General features: G+C 30.3%; 2 protein-coding genes across 7 annotated transcripts in view; one reads left to right on the forward strand and one right to left on the reverse strand.

The window, feature by feature from the left end:
* Nucleotides 1–5,070: 5,070 nt before the first annotated feature.
* LOC106677239 (uncharacterized) lies at nt 5,071–19,771 on the reverse strand. The gene is made up of 3 exons (XM_014415038.3): nt 18,493–19,771; nt 17,124–17,216; nt 5,071–5,391 (listed from the first exon to the last, which is right to left on the reverse strand). The coding sequence occupies exons 1-3, from the start codon at nt 18,664–18,666 to the stop codon at nt 5,110–5,112; spliced, it is 549 nt and encodes a 182-aa protein (XP_014270524.1). The 5' UTR covers nt 18,667–19,771; the 3' UTR covers nt 5,071–5,109.
* Nucleotides 19,772–20,235: 464 nt separating this feature from the next.
* Nucleotides 20,236–23,078, forward strand: part of LOC106677231 (neutral amino acid uniporter 4) — a 16,061-nt gene continuing 13,218 nt past the window's right edge. The window contains exons 1-2 of one of the 6 annotated variants that reach the window (XM_024362249.2): nt 20,268–20,340; nt 21,895–21,937. In XM_024362249.2, coding sequence (XP_024218017.1) covers nt 21,908–21,937 — 30 coding nt within the window. In that variant the 5' untranslated portion in view covers nt 20,268–20,340; nt 21,895–21,907. Of the gene's footprint in view, nt 20,341–21,521; nt 21,798–21,894; nt 21,938–21,981; nt 22,249–22,546; nt 22,907–23,078 lie in introns of those variants that run through there. The other 5 variants (XM_014415027.3, XM_024362252.2, XM_067048524.1 and 2 more) reach the window with 5 other exon arrangements.

Raw genomic sequence — 23,078 nt, forward strand, 5'->3', positions numbered from 1 at the left:
AGACAAAAGATTCTTAAGATTTTTAATGTGTTGATAAATTTGAAACAACAAAAGAAGAAATAACTCAGCAATAGTTTCTTTTTTTTATCATAAATTTTAATTATAATGATAATGCTCATTGTCAAGGTTATGTAGAATTTATAAATATCAGAACATAATTAATGTATTTCAAGGACAGTTTTGACATCGACAGCTGTGTTTGTATTGAAAAAAAACATTTTTTTTATTAATGAAACTTTCAAGAAGAAATAATCAGTTTGCATTTATTGTGCTATATGAGTTTATTTATTACTAAGAATAAAAAATTATCCTTTTTAAAATGAGAAAAATCATTGCTAAGCAGAAAATCTTAGTATTCAGGTATGGAAATATAAAAATTTTTAGTGATAGATCAGTACAAAATGTGTTATTCTTCCATTAATATTTCAGAGTTCAATAATCAAAATTAAGTACGGGAATATTTTTCCTTTTTTGGAAATAACAAAAAAAGATAGGAAAAAGAGAGATGCATTATTATTTAAAAATAAAATATTTACGCTTAATATTTTGTTTATTTATTTATAATTAATATTTTCACTTTATTTAAGACTTAGGGAAATGTCAAGCATCGTTTCAGGGTACTTTTTCCATTCTGAAATTCTCTATCTGGTTTTACGCTTGGTCAAACTATGAATTATCTAAATTCTGATAAATTATTTTAAAACTTTTGAAAGATATTCATATCTACATAAGGGTAATTTCTTGTCAATCAATATTTGTTATAAAATAATAATATACCTCTTTTGATAAGTGAGCTGTTATGTTAATGGGTAAGTTTATGGTTAAAAATCCTTATGACAAAATATTAAGTGAAATGGTTGGGAGGATACATTGCAGTAAAAAAAGATAAAGAAAAGAGCTATGAAAAATGTAGTAAGCAAAATTGTGGATTTTTAAAATATGTTATGCAATTGAGAAAGTGTATTATGCAAAAATACAATAACATAACTTATATATTAAATAAACTACTAAGATACAGTGAAAATCATGCACAATTTTAATGTAAATAAGATATGATCTGAAGAAGTAATTCAAAGAAATAAAAAAATTAAACTATAAATAAATATAAATTTTAAGTTCTACAGTATTTTTATTACTGTTATTTTCTACTATTAGCAACAGTATGAATTTCTAATTGACATTAATAATTAAGTTTCATAATCTAATATAAAATTATAATATTTTTTTTTGAGAAGTCAATATATTCAATATATTAAAAATTAAATAAAAAACATTAATTAATCATTAACAAAAAGAGAGATTACAACACAAAAAAGAATCGTAGATCATAAATTCTTAACTTGAAATGAATATGGATCAGAAATTCCTGAGCACATTAAAGAATGACTTAAAAGTGTAAGAGAAGTCAAGGCTAACCACGACCAGTAGAATGCACTGTGACAAACTGATTAGTATCTGAAGATAGTGGGTTATATAAACATCAGACTGGTAATGGGTACCCAATTGAGATATGGGCATTGGCTAAAAATGTGGAAAACAATCTGTAACTGAAAAAGTATTATTGTGGGATATACAAAAGGATTTAATTAGATTGGCTTCTGAAAAAAAAAGAAAGATCAATTATTATTAGATGGAAAAAATATATCATTTAGAGATGTTGATCTTTATTACTAGGAAAATTTCAATAAATATTAAAAATGGGGGCCCAATCAATTTCAAGATGGAAAAAAAAGTCTATAGCTGTAGTTTCCGGTGCAGACCAAAGTTTGGTCCCAATGGCTTTGGTGTTCTGGGAGGGAATGCTTACCATTTCTAATATTTGAGAATTAGTTGAAAGATTTCAACAGATAAATGCATTATTAAAGTGCATAAAAATACACTTTTAAGAAATATAGTTTTCAAACATTTCAAGGGACAACCTTTACCCTAAGTCAGGAGTGCAGGGTTGGAAACCACTGGCTCAAAGCTTTTCTGGGCGAAAAATTAAAAAAATCTAGTGCTCAAGTGGAGAATAACCAGAGCCAATTAAGAAGGTAGAATAGGGACAATTGGATGAACTTTCTGATTGAAAACCACTTATTGTAAGACAGTGCATCGAATAAGAAACAAAGTTCAATCTTTTGAGGGGGTTCGTTATGAACTGATGATTGAATTTGGAAATTTTTATTGGTTTTTATATTTTATTTTTCAAAATCATATAAGTCAAAATATGAAAATACATTAACTTTCAACAAAAGAACAAAGTTAAATTTAGCTTGGTTCCATCCAAATAAGTTAACTCGAAATAATATATTTTATAATCTTTAGCCAAGAGAATTGTCTTTACAAAGACCCTATCACTCAGACATAGTACTGTAGTCAGCCCCTAGTTTTTCAGGTTGAGAGAACAGTGCCTAGCACATATACAGTGAACACTTTACATATATTAATGTGCAGTACACACTCTAAGGTCACCTCTAGATGGTAGGATAACATGGTGAGGGGGGAATGGTTATGTACAGGGTTCCATTCTATTCTGACTATGGAGTGAGGTCTAGTTTTCATATTATGGAAACACCACAGAAAAAAAAGTCAATCCCCATGCCTGATTCGAACTGGTGACACTGCAGTCACAGGCCAGTTAAAGTTGGCGCTTTTACTTAATCGGCTACAAAAGCCCTAGGGTTGTTAGCTCCACTGCATGAAACACTAATTATTGTGAAACCGAAACCAGCCTAGGATTGATCAGTCTTAAAAGAAACAACCTGACACTCTTCTTCCAACTCTCCTCTTAGGATTCTTAACTCTGGATATTCAAAGGTATTGTTTCTTTATAGACCTGGAACATAATAACTATTCCAATAATAATTTGATGAATACAATATTAACATTGGTGCAATCTAGATCAGATGTGCTAGTAAAGGAAATCATGAAAACATGCTGTGTCATGAGGCAGTTGTCATGTGAGTTTTCCTGACTCTGGTACAAGGTTCGTTGAGAAGGAAAGTAGATGGTTTAAAGTCTTAAGTTTGAGAATAAAAGGAAAGTAGAGGGTTTCAAACTCTTTAGTTCGGTTTTTTTTTTTTTTAAATAAGCAGGATTAAAGGTATTTTAGAGGATTTTTTTTTTTTTAAATTTCGCATTTAAATCCTGTTAGACTATTTCAATAAGACTCATCTAGTATTATGGAGCACTTAATATCTTATTGGGTCACCGAGTTGATAAAAATCCTTAGAGCCGTTTTGGATAAAATCGAAAAAATGTGAATAATCGATTCTATAGAGTGGTACACTTCCGTTAATTATTTTTAGTTAAAAAGTTATAAACCTCATCCTACGCATATATCCGCCTTAAATATGCAATTTCAGTTTGAGACACATAGATAATTTTGCGGAACTAGGTTTTTTGGACTCCGGGGTCCTCAAAACATCCGTCGAAAATTCTAATTCGAAATTTTTCACTATCTCAATACTTTTAGTTACTGTATATTACCTATATACGATATGTGGAAGTAAAAATTGAGTGGCAGTAAATAAAAAAGCTGACGATGTTTTGTTTAAAATTAAACATTATTACATGGTTTTGTAGTTTGTTGTAATTTTGCAGTTGTTGTAAATGTTGTAGAGTAAAAATTGAAATATTGTCAATTAAATTAGTAAAATATTTTAATTAATTAATCTATTTATCTATCATGAAAGTAGAACAACTTAAAAAAAATAGTTTTTTCCACCTTTCAATCTCTAAATGCAGTCATAAAATAAATAAATAAATAAACCTAAGAATATGTAAATTCAAAGTGTATAAGGATAGAGTCTCAAATCTCGACAAGGGACCGTAGAGAAAAACGTTTATGTTGAAGCTAATGCTTAATAAACACTTAGCAACCTATTTTGAGAAGTATGAACTCTTAAATCCTTACAACTTACTACATCTAAAAAATGCAGTTTATTTTTATAGTAAAAATACACAGAAGTTGAAAGTTGTCGAAAAATGATTTTCATGATTTTGATTTATTTATTGAGGATATTGTTGCATATTTATTTAGAGCTTGTCAATATTTATTTATCAACAAATTCATAAAGCAAATGGATAGTTCTTCTGGCTTTGATTTAAAAAATAACGAAAATTTTACTATGCTAAAATTGCCATTTTAATACTAGTAATCTGTTCCATGATATCTTCCAGGAAATTGAATACGTACTAGGGCGAAAAACAGTTATAACTAAGTTGTGGATAAATTGATCATTTGTTAATGAACGATCGATATCTTTGAATAATTGTAAATAAATGCAAGATGTTCTGACTGTTCCAAGAAAGAATACGAAAATAAGGTGATGACGTTAACACATTCTTCAGTTATCTTTTATTCAGATGAAACAGTGAGATTTCTCTCGTACAACCGGTTGTTTATTGACCCTAAAAACAGTAATAAATTAAAATTAATATAGTAGGATGGGGCGATAGGAGATCAGCTGATAAAGAGCGTCACGTGACTTAGGTTATTTATTTGTTCTCTCCTCCCAGCTGGGACGATCCCAACTGCGCAACTGGTGAACACTGCACGTGCAATCAATTATCATAATTATATTTGTGCTGTATACTTATATAACTAATAATTATGTATTTGATTAAATTAAACTGATAAATATTAATAAAAGGGTTTAGTTAATTTTTTTTATTAAAAGGTACCTAAAACTCAGATCGAAACGTCGGCATAAATAAATATTTTTGTTTATTTATGTTCTTCTTTGCTGACTGCACCCCCCGACCATCTTCTCCAATCAGTAATCTGCGGTCAACTATCTATGAATAGTTATTACTATTTGAGTTTTTTCTTTGACACCAACCATCTTCCTTTTAATACACATGGCCAATCAACAATCTTCCATTTTAAAGGATCTGGTCCCGAAATAAATAAAGAATTTATTAGCATTATTATATTAGTTTTCAAATCTCATATCATCTACTGGATGACTATCAGACAATTTACGTCCTAACATTACAGTATAGAAGTGGTTCGGAGCAAAGGTTTCCAACGGTCTTGTAGAACCACATTATTTTAGTATCTTAAAATAAATAATATAGAAATGAATTATTAGCTTTTAAAAATTTATTTATACAATTTCTTGGCTAAGCTGATTTGGGTGGCTTCGGAATGTCATTCTTCGCCTTAGACCGGAAGAGATGCTCCTGACTCCTGCTCCTCGATGGACAGCGGATGAGGAGGTCGTGGTAGTCGATGACAGGAGGTGGCCTGCTGAGGTAGTAGCAGTTCGGCCCGAGCTCCGTCCGGGGGCCATGTATGACCCAGGACAGTTGGAGTCCACGCCGCCTCGACACCAAGATGGCTCCCATCAGGGGAATCAGGGATATACCAGTCAGCACTATCGACGAGATTACTCCAGGGCACAACTGTCATGGCAGTAAACAAGGATTAATGATACATTAAATTAATAAAAAAGAGCAAAAATTAAAAAAAAAAAAATTATTGTTAGAATATATCGCTACTTTGCTTTAAGGCTAAATGTACCAATTTGCGGTACGTACCAAAATTATTAGTGTTAACTTAAAGATCTTCTCCAGAATGAAAAGTCCGATTTTCAATCTTTTAAGGGCAATTTTAAGTATAGAATACACGCTAATTGGATTTTAAATCCACCAATTAACGAATTAAGACATTAAAATGCAAAATATTATTTAAACATTTTTTTTTTTTAAATGTCGGGTTATATTCACTTATAGAACCGTTCTCTGGTACCAATGAGACATTCTGCGCTATTATTGGCAATTTTCATTTTTTAAAAACATTTTTATTGTTTTGTTTTTTAAATCTCACAATCCACGAAAAATAAATAAACAATACTAATAATAATTATTAGCACTAATTAGGTAGTAAATAAAAATAATAAACGAACAAAAATTAGAACATTAGAAATAAACATAAACCAATCAAAATTTTACCAAGACTTTTTACAAATTCTGGTATACTTATGAGAAAATTGGTTTTTATTCTAGAGTTGCCGTTCAAGCCCGTAACCATCTCACCTTCCTCTGCTCGAAACAGACATTGTATTTTTCACATTACGTTCGTTGTATACGTACGATAATAACGCCAAATGTCTCATTGGTTTCTGTGAACGGTCCTATAAGTTGTAAAATAAAAAAAAAAAAAACTGATATTTTCGCATTTTACAGTCTTAAATAATCAATTAGTAGATTTAAAACCCAATAAGCATGAATTATATATTTAAGAAACACAGAATGCCCTTAACATTATAAAAATCGGACTTTTTATTCTGGAAAAAATCAAAAAGTGAATTCTCCTAATTTTGGTGCATGATTCATAGACTATGAGAAAAATAAAATCTCGAAACGTCGTCAGAATATATGTATATACTATGTATATATTCATATATAATTTAAAAAAGAAAAATGAGTTTCAAGAGAGAAGAACATAGCTTGGAACCTGGAATGGCAATCTTCAGTAGGATTCCATTCGCTAGTGGAATCGTACGAGAGAAGGATAACTCATTGTCAGTCTGGAGATATCGTTCCTCTTGGTAAATATCTTATCTGGAGGTATTGGATCAAACAATTGAGGTCTAAAAGTATCTGAGTATCTAACGGTTGTTGGTAAGGAATAAACAGCCACTGTTGATTGAGTATATTTAATGTAAATCTCCTCAGATAATTCTCTATCGGACCTCTTTGGCAAACAGTAGTCCTGGGAACGAGGAATGTAATTATTTACTTAATGAATTGATTCCTTTTTAAGTCAATTAAGATCTCTTTATTTTCATTTCTTACTATTAAATTTAAAACTTTTCAAGTTAGTAAAAATCGTTTTCAAAAATAAAATTCCTGTATTCAGTATTTTCTGACACCATAACTCATTCATTAATTCTCCATTATGAGTTTCTTCGCATTGAGAAAATCTCTCCTCCAGAAATTATAGATGATTTCACATTAAACTAACATTTGATTTTAGTAGTTAATAATAATATTTAATATCTACCTAAAGAAATAATAAAAAAATAAAAGAAGTTACAATTAATAAAATAATAAGTAATCTGATATGTACCTAGAACATATTTCTTAGCTATATATAGTTATTCCATAACGCTTTAAGTAACATTCATACTTAGTTTGGAAACAAATGAACAGTGAAAAATTGCACACTACAAACACATTAAACCAAATATCTCTTTTTATAAGAAGTAGCGTTTCATTATTTACACCAACTTCTTTTCCTTAACTATCAGCTGAAATATTTTTTAAAAATCAGATTGTAATCACAAAATAAGTGGAAAAATCTTAGTATATATGTTATTGACATTCATTTGTATGATAGTTAAAAACATTTACATCTACAATGTACAACTCGGACTAAGCGAATGGATTAAGTCCCATTCGATTTTTTTTTTTCAGTAAGTCTTAATTCAGATTTCGGATATAATTATTTTATGCTAACTGATTGCTGTTGAAAAATTCTTGAAATTAAAAATAACTTTTTTAGAAATTCTATTGGAGTTAACCAGTGCAAGAATAGAAAAAGGAAATAACATGTTCTATCATTGAGTATTTACAAGAATCAATCGGATTTAGTATAAATATCATATCAACTTCAATAGAGTAATATTATTATGTTATTACGAATCAAAAAAAAAAAAATTTAATGTTCATGTTTTTTTCATATTCCATCATGATTTGTAATACGCACATTTAGGTTCGTGGGTATGCTCTTGGGGACGAATTGATGTCAGGGTCGCTATTTAATTCTGGGTTCAGCTGGCTAAATGTGTAAAGTCACTTTTAGACCTTAATTTTTTTTTTTTTTGCGTTCCAGATTCTCTTTTCTTCTTTGAAGTTAAGCAGAGCTAGGCAAAAATTAAAATTATAACTTAATTATCATGGATACAATATTTATTGATTAATGAAGCAGAGAGGAATATTTTATTTTAAAAGTTGCGCTGTCTAATTGCACAGATTTGGTACATACACGGGTAATTATTTATTTATTTTATTCGATCCCTCTGAAACAGAAAAACAAAACATGAACTAATAAATTGCATTACGTGAGAGAAAGATAAATCAAATTGAATACAACTTTTTTCTACCATCGGTACTTGAAATTTATCTGTGACCATTTTGTGAGAACTATACTTAATTCTTAGGAAGTGAGGGGCCTCCGCGTGAAGATTGAAGAAAAAAAAAAAGAAAACATATAATTACAGAAGAAAGATAATAAATAAATGAAGTAGTAATTAAGAGATAGAAGTCGAAAAATAGTAATGAAGGGTGGTACAAGAGAAGAAGGGACTTAAGGTAGGGTGATATTGATAGGGTTTTTGGGGGCCCCTTCCTAACCTCCCACCTCGAAGGAAGGAGGGATGGGGTAACTGTCCGGAATTATTGATTGAAAGAAGCAAGGAGGCTGTCAAAAAACTCGATGTCTCCGTGTGATGTGTTGTACTGTTTCCAGTTGTTCGCGATGTATGTGAATAATGAATAATGTTACGTCTCTCAAGTGAAGTACCCTTACAGATCTTCAACCTTTTTTCGTAATGAATAAAAAATAGCTTTTCCAAATTTTGAATTTTTAAAAATAATTTCCACAAGTCCTTTATGAACTCTCTTGAATTGATCATCATAGATATCGATAATAGTCCTTGTATTTGAATTTAAGCTAAATTGTAAAAATGAGGGACTGGGGAAAAGAATATGAAATGAGAGACTATGGACAGCCAGGAAATTAACTGTTGATTAATACCTTGGTGAAGGTATTTTTAGTAACAAATATTTATTCAGACAACATTTGTCAAAATGCCATGAACAGCCATTAATCATTACAATAAATGTCATTTTTGGTACTAAAAATCAGACATGATTTAACATATTGGTTTCATAATTTTGCTAGTTTTTACTTATCATTATTCACAAATATTAGGAAAACTAGCATTCATCAAACTTGAGCCACAATATGTATTGAGTCTTTTAGGCCTTTACGAGTGGTGTTCTAAATTGAATTCATCTAAAACATAGCTACAAATTGTAACCAAATTTTCGAATGAATTCTAGCCATAAAATATATATCCATGTTAAAGTAAATAAAAATGTTGAAAAATATTCATTCATGTCAACTAATTTCCTCATCGCCACCTTAGCCCCTTCCTTACTTTGTAAGAAACGAGAGACTGAGATTTGAGAGGTTATGTTCATCTAGGAACAATTCTATCGAAGATCGAGAAAGATATTCTTTTAGGAACAGTTAAGACCAATCAATAACTAGAAGAAAAATAATCATTGGCTTGATTTATAACCAAACACCTTAATATCTGATTGCTGAGGGACTGAGATCGCCACCAACAGGACAACAGAATTCACAACTCGGTCATATGTACCGAAACAATAAAGAAGATAAAAGTGAAGGTAGAATCAACCTAGTTTTTTTTGTGTGATATGCAAGGTTTTGGGCAAGAGGATAATTTCAAAAAAAATATGAGGGACTGAGACCGGACCCGTGGGACAGAAATGTTAATTATTGTACTTTTGTTGTTATACGTTTTTCCAAGGTTGTGATTGGTATTTATAAAACTAGATTCTTTTACAGACCCAGCAACCACAGGGGTGACTTGGTGGTGCTACTTGGAAAAAAATTGCTGCAAAACTAAACCTGAAAACTCAGGTCATGCATGGGAGAGGTGAGGAACTGCGATTTCACCACTTTAAATATTTTTTTCAAGCAATAAAAGGAATAAATTCGGTGAATTTGCTGAAAATCATGGTAAAATTTAAGAACAACTGGGAAAAAGAAAAGTTGAAAAAAAGTTTTCTCTTTATTGTAGACTTCAGACTAAAATAGAGAACCACCCACACATTATATTTATAACTATTAAAAAATATTTTTTTAACTTATAAATCATAATTTATAGGTATGGTATAATTAATCTAAAATAAAAGGTAGTCGTACATTTTATTTTCAGTTTCCTTTATATGTAAATATACATAAAAATATAACATAAACTAGTACATAGTTAATATTTAATTTTTATTTAAAAACACAGCATAATGAATATTCTATCCGCGTGAATATTCATTATGCTGTGTTTTTAAATATATATACATACAAGCATATAATACACGCATAAAAGAAAATAAAAGCAATAAATATGGCAAATATAAAAACGAAGAAATATAAAACTGTAATATATACAAAATATTGATATAAAAAATAATAAATATTAAAAAATATATATATACAAACGATAAATAAATAAACTGTATATATATACGCATCCCCCTTTTCTGAATCATGGTTGTCTTTATTTGTAACTAACTATACGAGTGATAGTGAGTGACTTCCTGGGAGTCGAGGATTATATTTCCTGCCAACTTTGATATTAATATATAGTCCTTGATACTGACACCAAATTTCCTATATGAAGCTTCTAATTGTATTCATGAAAAGTCTGTCATAATGTTCTATTTAACTTTTGCTCAGCTGTGATGTTAATGTACCAACTAATTTTATTATTATTTTTTGGGGGGGTTTATGAGGAAAAAACGGTGATTTTTCACGGTGATCAAATCACCTTTGCTCATCGTCGTAAACCAATGACTACCTCTACAATATCTTTTAATACTACTCCACTTATTCCTTTTGAACAGATTCACTACCTAGGATTACATCATGACAAACGGCTAACTTGGAATCCTCATACATGACTAAAAAATCAGGAAACTACTAGTCGATTCTATTTCAGGACTTATAGACATACAACTTACAATTCATTACTAATACACATTTAGGAGTTATACGAGGAAAAAAAACCAAAACCTAATTCCTTACTTTATTGAAATAATTACCTAATTAGTGAGAATTTTAGAACCATCAGAAATGATTTTTCATTATAAGTGTGATAGAAATTAACTTTTAAAATTGTTATTAGATGTATGTTCTATGAAATCATGAGATTCCTTGCACCGGGCTCGTGTAGTATCATGTGCGTCCCGCATCTCTCTATTAAATCACTCAATTATTCCTTTGTGACACAATTGGATGTGTTATAAAGAAGCCTTTAGGTAAAATTAATCTCGGAAACTACACCGCTACTCGGATAAATCACAGTTTATCGCACCTATCACCGACATATTCATCATATCTCTATAAGTTATCATAGAGATTAGTTATCGGAGAAATATTAAAGTAACAATCAAGAAAGGCCTTCTATCGCGTCCTTGTCTTATTTTTTTTTTTTTTTAAAGGTTTGTTTATAAGATAATTTTAATGATTCGAAAAAATCTTTAACTGCTGATGGTAGTCGAAAAAGGTCATGAAAATGTAGGACATCCAATGCCGTCAGTAGCTTACATATGTGTTTGACTTCTATTGCATGACCCGTTCAATATTTAAAATTTTAATTTCGAATATTGAGGAAGCTAAACTGATCTATGGACTTGGTTGACTTTTTTTTCGGAAAATAAATTTGTTCATGAGAAAAAGCGAGGTATCAGACCAATTAGGAAAGTCACCAGCGAATGAATTTTTTTTTGGACAGAATAAAAAGTTCCCCTACCTTCGGCATTGAGAAAGCAAAATAGTAGAAAGAATAGAACTAAAATCGAAAATTTATTTTCTGGCACTTTATTTCAAACCAAAAATTGATTTTCGGTCATTAAATTCTGATCAACTCTAGTCGAGAGACTATTTTTAGAAAAAACCCTTATTTTAGGCGCTGGTTTGGAGGAAACTTGTCAATTGCAAGTCGTACAATCTGGTACGAATTTTGTAACATTGATATGAAAAATTACCGTAAAAATATGTTTGAATTTTTCTAAAAAAAAAACCAAAAAAAAAACCCAGAATAAATATTTTGCCAATGGAATGAGATCAGCCTTTAAGTGTAACTGTGCCAATACGATAGCGTGTAACAATATAAACTAATTCCATTGGAAAGGCATTTGTTATAATTGTGCAATTGACACAATTTATCGTGGCTAACTAATGAGCACAAAAGTCAAACGTACAAACAAGACTATCAAGATAATTGTAATGGCTAATATATCAACCCATAAAGCAGATCTCTAAGGCCATCAAGGAGTCCAGGAACGCTCAAGGGCATTCCTTGGATCCACGTTGATGCACGTCTTGTACAGAAATCGGTAAAAAAAAAAAAAAGTGGTCATTTTTATGAATACATATTCGTCTCAGCATGATTCTGTGGCCAGATGGCGAACTCTAATTAATCACTTTTTCACCTCTACAAGATCATAATTTTTTAGTAGATATTTATTTATTTATAGATTTTTAAAACTGTATTAAAAATATATACAACAAGCAAATGTGCTGCGTGTTTTTTAACAATGACATAATAAAGTCTTGTTGAAAATCTACTCAGTGATAAAATTCCATTAACATCAGTTAAATGTGAATTAATATAGAAGTTGCAGGATTACCATTGAAGTCAATTGATTTAAAAGCAGAAATAGAATTGACAAAACCAGAAATCTTTCTGTTCAAATTATCAACATTGTTGAGACCATGTTGGTGAATCTTCGAAGACATAAATTTATTTATAATAGTAAGAATATATTTATAGATATATATGCCTCCACGATTTTAGGTCTTTTCTATTTATTATATTGAAACATGACCGTGAATTACCCTGCGTTCTAGTGGCAGAATTAATTGATTTCAATATCGAGAAAAAATAGATTGAAATATGATTTTTTTCTTTTTAATTATCGGCCGTACGCCACGGATTTGAAACATGTTCTTGAAAAATCGTTGATTCGCACCACTTGCGATAGTGTGAGGCTGAAATATTTTTTCTTTCAATGCTGACAAGGTCAATGAAAAAATCTGAAAAATGAAACTATTTTCAATAATCAGATAGCCAAACTTGACCTTCCATGAACTCAAAGGATATAAAAAAAATAATAACGATTATGACAGCGATATAAATAAACTGCCGACTGGGAATATTTTCATATTAATAAGTTCCTTTATTCGATGTCATATTAGTTTCAGATTGAGTATTAATTTGTCTTTCATATGAAGTGGATATTTATCAACGAATAAAATATAATATTATAAACAAAAGCTAAATATTCTTGGTTCAGTCGATTCAAATTATCACATGCTCTACAGTCTAGGTCGAGGGCGAATTAGAAAAATATAATTATGATATTCATAAATTTCCTAGCAATACTCGCAGTTCAAAGCATCATTTCTTACTGAATCTGTATCGAGATACCTAAAGAATGATCTAAGTCCCTAATTCTGTTCGGAGTCATCTCCAGAATCAAATCATTAGTAGATATCAACGGCACTACTCTGGCGTTTCCAAGTTTATGTATTTGATTCAATTCCTCACCAATATATTGATTTTTGTTTTTGAGGATATTGATGTCCGGTGCTACTCCTATTTTAGGGGTATTAGCATATTTTTTCCCTTTAAGGTAGACGAGGTGAGAACTAGGAGTCCTAACGATTAAGAAGGTTCCAGATAGGGTTTTCCAACTTACACAGCTACAAGGGCTAAAATTAAAATCTTGAATGAGGTTGCAGGCCACATAATAATTGTATACTTCAAAATTTAAACTTTAAAGGTTAGTGTACACTTAACCTATACTTATATATACTTAAAATTAATAAGGTTAGTGAGCGAGGTAAAGTTATTGATAAATCCGAAAGTAGTAATATTTTTTTATATTTACCAAGTATTCATTATACATAAATAAGGAAAAATATAAAGACAAAATATTTTTATACTTTATCAATCAATAGAACCATTGTAATGACAATCAAAATGTAATTTAATATGAACATTGTGGATGACTGCGTCCACTAATGAAACGAATATTCAGCGCTAGTTCTTTTGTAGCCAATCTCATGAGATGAATTAAAGACACATCAGAAATTTTATTTCTATTTTGTTTTATATCAACTTCATCGATGAAAACATACTTTCACATCCTAACATTTATGTCATTTTTAGTCCTGAATTTCGCAGGCAACGATTTAAAAAACTCATGAGCGAGTTCTTACCTATTCATTTGAAACACGTCAGCTTGCACATTACATAATTTAAGTTGCAAGTAAGGTTCAGTTGTAACTCACATTATCTATCGTCTTTATTATTTTTATTTATATTTATTTTTATTTTTATTTTCTTCTTATATGCGATACAACACGAGGAGGCCCCTCACCTCCGGACTCAAAATAGCTCCTTGAATGGATAGCTCATATGTAATATTAACTTAACTTAGTAATGCACTTACTAATTCACTTTTATTTCTGTTTTAGAGGGTTCGAAAAAAAAAAAAAAAAGTTGTAACTCCAAGAGGATTATTATAAAGCACTAGACTACTTTTGAGACTTTCAATTTCCTCGAACCTGGTATTGAACTCATCAATTTCTTGGTTTTGAGAACTGCAGCTTGAAAACTCCTATTCGAATTCATCATCTAACAGAACACAGTTAGGAAAGTGTATTTTTTGTTTACCAAAGTATGTTTGATCGCTGTTTGCTTATTACGAAACCCTTTGATGATGCCAGGCAATTCTGATATTGTTTGTTTGTTTTGTTTCCTTGCAGACTTCAGTTCAAAGTGTTGAGATGATTGGTCAAGGTACACTGAACAAAGGTAATTAAACTAAAAATTCATCTTCAAACTTCTTCTAAAGTAGGGGGGCAAATATATATTGAGAAATATGATTTCCTTTCTTATTAATGATTGATAATAAAATAAGTGCCAAAATCTACTGGCTTATTAACTGAATTTTTTATTCACGTCTGGGTAATGTTTATCTTCAAGACATCTTTAATAATAGCAGAATTTTAATAATTAATATGTATGAATGAAGTGTTGAATCTGTGAGAGTTAGAACATTGGTTTTTAGTTTTTTTTAACATTTATAGTTATGTATTTTAATCTTTACTGGCTATACTTACGTAATATAAGAATAATAAGTAATTGTTCAACTAGATTTAGTCTGCTGTGTTTATAACAGAAGTTGGGCAGCACTGATTTTTTAATTAAGTGTTTCCTTCTTCTCTGAAGTCAATTATATTTTAACCTGTTATTTACAACAAAACTATCTATTCTAAGAACTTTAGATGAACTTTTTTAGACAATTTTAATTAAAAGTATAATTAAGTTTTGAGGAATTTCATTATATTCTAACCTATACACCACATGCAATGTACCTGAAAGAACATAGGATATACTGGAACTTTTAAAAAAATATTTTCAGATTTTAATAAAATCTAAGGTTCAAAAGTGTGTTGGATTAACATGGAGCGAACCAATAATGATGAGTACATAAGTGGATTCATTGATATGAAAGAGAAACATATTCAATATACTTTAAAACAAAAGAGATGATGTTTAAAATTTAATTAATTAAATATCATCAGCAACCTATCTGCATATATATTTTATATCGAGCTTTGTTATTTTACTGTAGAATATGTCTTGGTCCTGATGTAACTTTAGGAGATATTTAAAATCGATCCCATTAATGTGAAATGATAGAATTAAAATTGAATTTAAGATATTCAAAAGACGAAAACCTTTTGATAAAGCAAGAGACAGGAGATTTTTCCTACGATAACGATGCATGTTGCAGTTCATCAGACCTGTCTTTGAACAAGTGGAACCACTTAAAGATAAGATGACCCTGCATATTAGGGGACTAATTTTCTGGGCTATAAATGTAATTAAACAACGTATTATCAAACTTCATTATTCTTTTAAATGTAGAAAAATGGAACATTTATAAAAAATCTTGATTTTTGACTAGCAAAATCACGAACTGCATCTTTATTTTTACTAATCTTTATGTATTTTAATTTGTTCATCACAGGAGTTCAGGAGCCCTTAGTATAAAGATGACATTTCCAACCTTTTTATGTCTAAACAACAGTCTGCTAATTTAACAATAATACTTGATGATTGCCCTTAAGACTGAGAGGTTTACTTCACCTAATTTTACGAGGTTTATTGTATTGACACCTACGGATCTGTGAGATACGCAGATATTGTTGTGTTCCCTAAAACCGGAGGCACAGGTCTTGAATCCAACTGTGAGATTTGAGATACTGACCTCGATCAGGTGGGTGGAGTGAAAAGGGAATCTACGAAAAATGCGTCCTTTTCTTGAAAGAAAAATTCCGAGAGACGTTCGGAAAGGGAGTGTACCGTGAGTGGCTTCTAGTTTGCATTTTGCGGAACAATAGCAAATAGGACTAGGAGCTTCTTAATAGGCCTAGGTGGTAGCATTGGGTATATGGCGATCTTGGCGGAAAATATTATTTTGGACTCCCTCAGCTCATTTATATGTTTTTTAAATTATTTGTTAGTTTTTTTTTTTAAACTGTTCTACTGCTGTGACTAATTTATTTTTGATTTATTTCTACATTGCTATTTATTGATAGTTTTTTTTTTAAATTGCATTTAATTTGTGTAACGGATCAAACATGTGCTGCGAACCCCTGGAGAAGGGAGGTGTGAGAGAGCGGAAGAGGAAGAATAGCATATTGAATGAATAGGTAAATTGTAATTTGGCTTTGTGCGAGAAGCAGGAGGAAAATAAAATTGTTAAAAAAAAGAAAGAAACATTTTAAAAATATAGTATTCAGTTTATAGATAATTATTGTTTAAAAAAGAAAATGTAGGGAAGACAATTGTTTTTGTATAATTGTAAATACATGGTAGTGTCATGAACTGATGACTATATGTTATCGCAACCCAACGTATTTGGGCAGCATTGACAAATAATTCATTTCTCTCTGCTCAAATCCTCTCCAAATTTAGTTCTTAAAAAGCAGTTGAATCTAAACATAGCAAGGATCAAATGACAATCTATTCCAACAACCCAGTATTTTAAAGGGACCGAGTTGACGACGGATTAACAGTAAAACTAAAAATAGACGCTCAGATTGGAAGGTTAAAATAGATGGATTATGGAGAAAATCCCGAAATCCATCTGTCTATCTAACCATTTGAAGTTCACTTATGGTTATACAGTCAATCTGATTGACTGTCCGGGGTTCCTTTTAAAGGTAAGACTTAATTAAACAAATGTATTGATGTAAATATGTAACTTATCCTTATGTTGTAATTAAGTAAATTACTTACACCAAGGTAATCATAAAAGATGCACGTCACTACGCTGATGGTTTTTGTCCATATTTCATAGGCTTGAGAACAGAGGGTAAAAGCCATGCACCACTGGATCATAAAAAATAAAATAAATAATGGAATGTTAATTATTATTGATAAAAGTAAATGTTCTTAAATTAATTTATTTATTCATATTTATGACTGCATTAAAAATATATACAAGTAAATTAGATGTTAGTTATGCAATGCTCTAATACAGACATGTAGAGGATCTATACATTAATTGAACTCCTACAACATTTCTAGAGAAGATAACGAGGCCATCTTCTTTTCAGATGCCCAGGAGAATTATCAGGTAATGTAGGAGAAGCCAAGTTAGAAACAAGTAGGTATGAGTGGTCAGTAAGTTTATCATAGTAAGATTGAAATCTGGCTCCGGCCAAATCGGAAACATATGGAACATAAAGGTCCTGATGGATGACTTAATTGTGACAAAGTAAGGAGCATTAAGGATTTTACGAAGGATTTTGGATTGTAAAAATTGGATAATAGAGGAATTCGAAGGTTTCGTGGAGCCTCAAAGCTCAACTCCGTGTATCCAGACAGGCTTTAGTATAGTCATATAGATCAACCTTTTGTATTGGATTGGAAGTATAGAGCGTTTGTCTAGTAAATGTTGTGTTAGTCGGAATCGACGAGCAGTTTCCTGTCTTCAGTCTTGTATGAGGATCCCATGCCAGTCGTTTGTCCAGATGTGGATGTAAATTGAATGGATTTGTTTGACAGGAATAAGTGGGGGTATTATTAAAAGATACTGTGGAGCAGGAAATTTTCTTTGCAAATAGATTATTCACCTTGTAGATATTTTAATAGTGCTTCTAACATAAGTAACCACTTGTCGGGGTGGCTGTGTTATATCTAACTCCAACAGAAAATATTAGGTACTCTTGACCAGAAGGCCTCTACAATGCGTGTTCAATATAGCTAAGGTAGTTAATTGGGAGGTGGTTAGACAGTATGACTTAATTTTGTTCATAACATTTTTTTTACTTGAGAATTGAGGGATTTCATCATCTTTGAACCTTTCCAAAGAAAATTTTTAACTTGCCCAGCGTTTGAAAAACTGTTTATAATATGACACTCACTTGTATAAATCCAAAATTCCAATGCTTCCATACTTTGAGAATACATTTAATATTTACAACTTTGAACAACAGCGACTTGATATAACCTAATGTTTGGAATAAAAACGTTTTGTGAATTTGACAACAGAATGCCAATGAATTACACATACGATAATTATATTAATTTTATACTGCAACCATTAAAAAAATTATCAAGTAAAATTACACTGATTTTATGCTTAAATAATTAAATATGTTACCCTGAATGCTCCGGCAACCCTGTTTCTCTTCGGAACAGCGAACTTAATGACCTTATGGAGGAAGATGAAGTAGCTGACGAAGAACATGGAGGTGGGTACGTAAGGTAGAGGTCCCCATCCTTCAGTTCTGATACACCTGAGGACATCTATTGCCGCTTCTTCCATCACGCTCATCCACCCTGTCTTCCTGTGTCACTTGTCTTCATCCCCTCCTCCTTGTCTTCTCCTCTTCACTTCTGAAGCACAATCTGGGATGACTCAGATGGAGTTTAAATGTGTAACCCATAGCAACCAATAGTTTCAAGTACATTTCTATTTTAAAACGAATTATTATCAATAAAATCTTGAAATCAATATAGCTCTGCAAAATATGTCGAATGTTTTGCGGTTGGAGTATTAATAATGAAAAGATTCATTCTCAAAATAATCCCTAAAATCAAATGGAAACGAAACAAAGTTAGTTGAGTAGCATTCTGGTTACATGCGATACCGTTTAACCACCCATTCTGTTTTGAAATGCAATAAACATTTATTCCGCCGTCAGGCTGTTAACAATCGAAGATACGAGTGTAAGGTTTTATTTTCATAAATATCTCAACAAAAATAATTGTTAAAATTCCTCAGCAGCAAAAAAAATACAGCCACAAAACGGAGGAAATAAGGAATGACATACAAACGTGCATGTTAACTAATATAACCAGAAGAATGCATCCTTCGGAGCTGTGCGCCTCGGCGTGTAACAGAAATGTAAGCTTAAATTGGGTGAGACATCTGTTGGTGGTCAATTTCCAAGGTGAGAATTACAATTATTACCATAGTTAAAAGACCATCAACGCTACTGACAGACATCTCGCTCAATTTTAGCTTCCATTTCTCAATTTCTATAACGTGAAGCTCTGAGGGATGTATTTCTCTTGTTAAAATAATTAACGAGAATTGGCTTAGCGACAATGAAGACATCTTAGGAATTCAGAAAATATTCCTGAACCATGGTTCTGAGCACCGACGCTCCTTTTCTTATGGGGCAGACTTTTTGAGGTATCCTTTTTCAAAAACGGAGTTTATTTTGTGGAATATCGCTTCTTTTTTTTTATTATAGAGATCAGCAAATATTAAATTATATTTTTGAAATTTATTTCACCTCCGACTTGAGCTCCTAGGGCAAGTTTTTGTAGCAAGGGAAGTTTTCAATAAGTTTCTTTACTGTTTCAATTTTAACAAATATATAAACACACCTAATTCGTATGTTATTGTATTTTAATTGAGAAATATAAAGTGTTTTCTTTGAACTATACAATAAGAACGGTACTGAATTCAACTATAGTAACAAAGATATTTTTTGGTATAGTTGCTACACTAAAAAGTATAAAATAAAAATTAAGGAAACGAATGCATGAACGTTACTAGAAAGTTAACCACTTTAAAATATTGTAAAGAGTTTAAAAATTTTTCAAAGGATGATTTTGACAGATAAGCATAAAATTATTTCGTTTTAAACAAGCTTCATTGAAGGAAGGTTACATAAACAGGTGGTGTTACTTTCAACCAATAAAAACAGATGGCAGTTGCTAAATATATTTAACATTGATCAATAAATGATGTAGTTTCAGTGACGTGTCTTATAAAAAATAATTTGTTTTTGCATTTTCAAACCCATTTGGAGTAACTTAATCAACAAATATTCAGTTTATTTTAATAATATTCTAAAGGCCATGGTCACGGCTAACGTACTGTTTCACAGCTGACAATTAATTGTAAATATTATTGTTACACAACACACCAGGTTACTATGCTCCTGTCTTTGTATGGGATGTGATCGAGTTTTATTATAGTTTTTCTTAAATACAGGTATTGTGAAGTTAATTAAAATTATTATTTGAAGCTATAACCTTGTTTGTTTTTGTACTATTATAATTACTGTTTTTTTGTACTCATTTTTATTTTTTGTGGAGGATTTATTTAGGTTTGTCATTAAATTATGAAACTTAACAATTAAGAAATTTGCAATGTTAGGATCATTAAGTTGAATTACTTCTTAGCAATTGAAAAGTTTATGAGATAAGCGATTTACAGCTCTAGTAATTTTTTATTGTATTATACATTTGGTGCTTTGATCACCAATGTTTTGAATAATGAGAAAATAGGATGGTTTCGATAATACAAAAACTGTATTATTGAAATTCCATAGTGTTATGTATTCCTTAAAATTTATTACTATGAAATAATATTCCATAATAATGTTAGTTAACTGTACCTAATCATTGAAGTTAGTGGGACAAAGGACTCTCTATCAGTAAAGGAATCCCATGAGACAGCTTGTGATTCCTCCTTTATCTTATCTTTTGTGCTATCTTAATTGAATTTTTCAATAAAGTCAGAAAACAATTTGCCTTCTAACCGAAGGCACAAAATGTTTAATTTATTATTTTATTAAAAAAGTATATATATTGTAATTTTATTTCTTTATTATTTTGTGCAGTTTTGCACATGCATGTTTTAAGAGATAGTTTCTTATATGTGTATTTTACTTGATTTTTTGGTCTACAGTTATAATGTTATAATGTTTGTGTGAAATTTAAATCAATTGGACGTTTTTTTTTTCCCTATATAAAGGTGTTACTCCAACATTTAAATACTTGAAATTATCTTTGTTCAGGTTAATAGATATGTATATAATACTAATTAACTTTAATTTAAAATATTTTATTATTTAGAATGTGCATTTTCCCTTTCTTTTCATAATAACTCAGGAAGATAAATTATCATTACTTAACATCTAGAAGACAGAAAATCAGGAAACAATTAAATTTCCAGTAGTTAAATATAATAATTAATGTAATAAATATAAGTAAATATTAATGTAATTTGGTTTTATAAATCGTGCTTTATTTATAAACCACTTTAAATCAAGACCTATTCAATTTCCTTATCTGACTTATAGGCCTAGTTGTTTTTTGTTTTAGAAGTTGGTCTCTTAAAATAAAGATGCCTGTAATATTCTCCAATTTATGTTGTAATTAAATTAAATTTTTATTGCCCCACAACAAGTATTATGTTAATTATTTTTGTATTTTCCTTTTAACGTTTTAATATACCAGAAGTGGTTAAGTGGTGCTTGTGTCATAGCAGATATTTGTTTATTATTATGTAAACAAGTGGTGCACGTATAATGTTCATTATGCACCATTCGTTCAGATGTTCCTCTAGCCTTGTTAAATGATTTGCATGATTAGCTCTGGCTTACAGATTATTTCAAAACTGTCTTTAAAAAAATAAGTATATATTTATTTATCATATCGAAAAATGTAAGTACTTTAAAAATTTGATGTCACTGAAAATTATTTTTATTTGAATTGAATATTATATTTTTACTTATATTTCTAATGGGAATGATTTCCAAAGGTTTTCCGAAAGGATGGTTGACACACCTTTATCCAATGTTAAAGTAAGTCTTCAATTTGAAGCCTAGCATGCTTTATGTTAATGCTTCCTTGCTCGAAATTTTTTAATATATTTTTAAACTAGAACTGTTATATGCATCAGATTAATCCTTAGAAACAAATGTGGGTTAATCGTGTCAGCTGGTATCAGTTATTCTGTTCTCAATCGCTATTAAATATCAGTTAGTGGGTTATCATTTGTTTGTTAAGTAATAAAATTCTTTCTTTGATAATTCAACTAAAACTCATTTCATACATTCAGTTCTGTGTGGACAGTCGGGGTGGTCACATAGTCATGGTATTTTCAGGGAAAATAGTAAGTATTTCTAAAATCCTCTTGTTTTATTTTTTAACTAGATATATTGTTAATACCCACGGGCTTACTAAGTTTATTTGTTGAAGAACTTTTTTTCTACTCCATTTATGATTATGATAAATTTCAGTTAGTATTGTTATTTTAATCTTTTAAGTGCTTCTGTTTATAGTATTAATTAAGCTTGTTAAATTTAATAATTGTATTAATTTTTTTTAAAGTTAATCTACGTGTTTTCTTTTAATGCTCTTGTACTGAAAGAATGATTTTTTTTATTAATTAAAAAATTTATTATGTGAAATATTTTAGTTTTAATTGCTAATTAGCTATGTGTCTTGTGATTGTTTAATTTTATAATTTAGAATTTATGCATGTACATTAGTGTCATGTGTTAATCAGTATTTGGTCCAACTGCTAATAGAATCTTTCTTGTGAACTGCGTATTGGTTTTGTAAACAAAGAACCTGATTGAGGTCCAGCTCGCTATCTCTTCTTATTTGATTATTGTTACCATTTCTGTTTTCGGAAAATTCCTTACCCTTTGTTGACTTAGTCATCCTTTCTTAATATTTGTGTTCTCCTTGTTCTTCTCAGTCCTGGATGAAACTATCCAGAGAGTGTTGCTGGATTTGCTCCTGCCTGTTTAGCAGCCTTTTAATAAGTATGAATGGTCATTGATTAGTTAGATCAGTTATTTTTCTTAAGACTTTTAAACATTCCTTATAAAGAAATATTAAATAGTTATGTGTATCTTTAAGCTCTGAGGGATGTATTTCTCTTATTAAAATAATTAACGAGAATTGGCTTAGCGACAATGAAGACATCTTAGGAAT

Source organism: Halyomorpha halys, unplaced genomic scaffold, assembly GCF_000696795.3.
Source record: "Halyomorpha halys isolate HHAL.00 unplaced genomic scaffold, Hhal_1.1 Scaffold7.1, whole genome shotgun sequence".
Lineage (NCBI taxonomy): Eukaryota > Metazoa > Arthropoda > Insecta > Hemiptera > Pentatomidae > Halyomorpha > Halyomorpha halys.

Excerpts from the sequence above, each read along its gene's own strand:
- LOC106677239 (XM_014415038.3), bottom strand. The coding sequence starts at position 18,666 with ATGAGCGTGATGGAAGAAGCGGCAATAGATGTCCTCAGGTGTATCAGA. Across the intron at positions 17,217-18,492 it reads GGGTTGCCGGAGCATTCAGG|TGGTGCATGGCTTTTACCCT; the intron begins GTAACATATTTA and ends TTTATGATCCAG. Across the intron at positions 5,392-17,123 it reads TCTTTTATGATTACCTTGGT|TTGTGCCCTGGAGTAATCTC; the intron begins GTAAGTAATTTA and ends CTGCCATGACAG.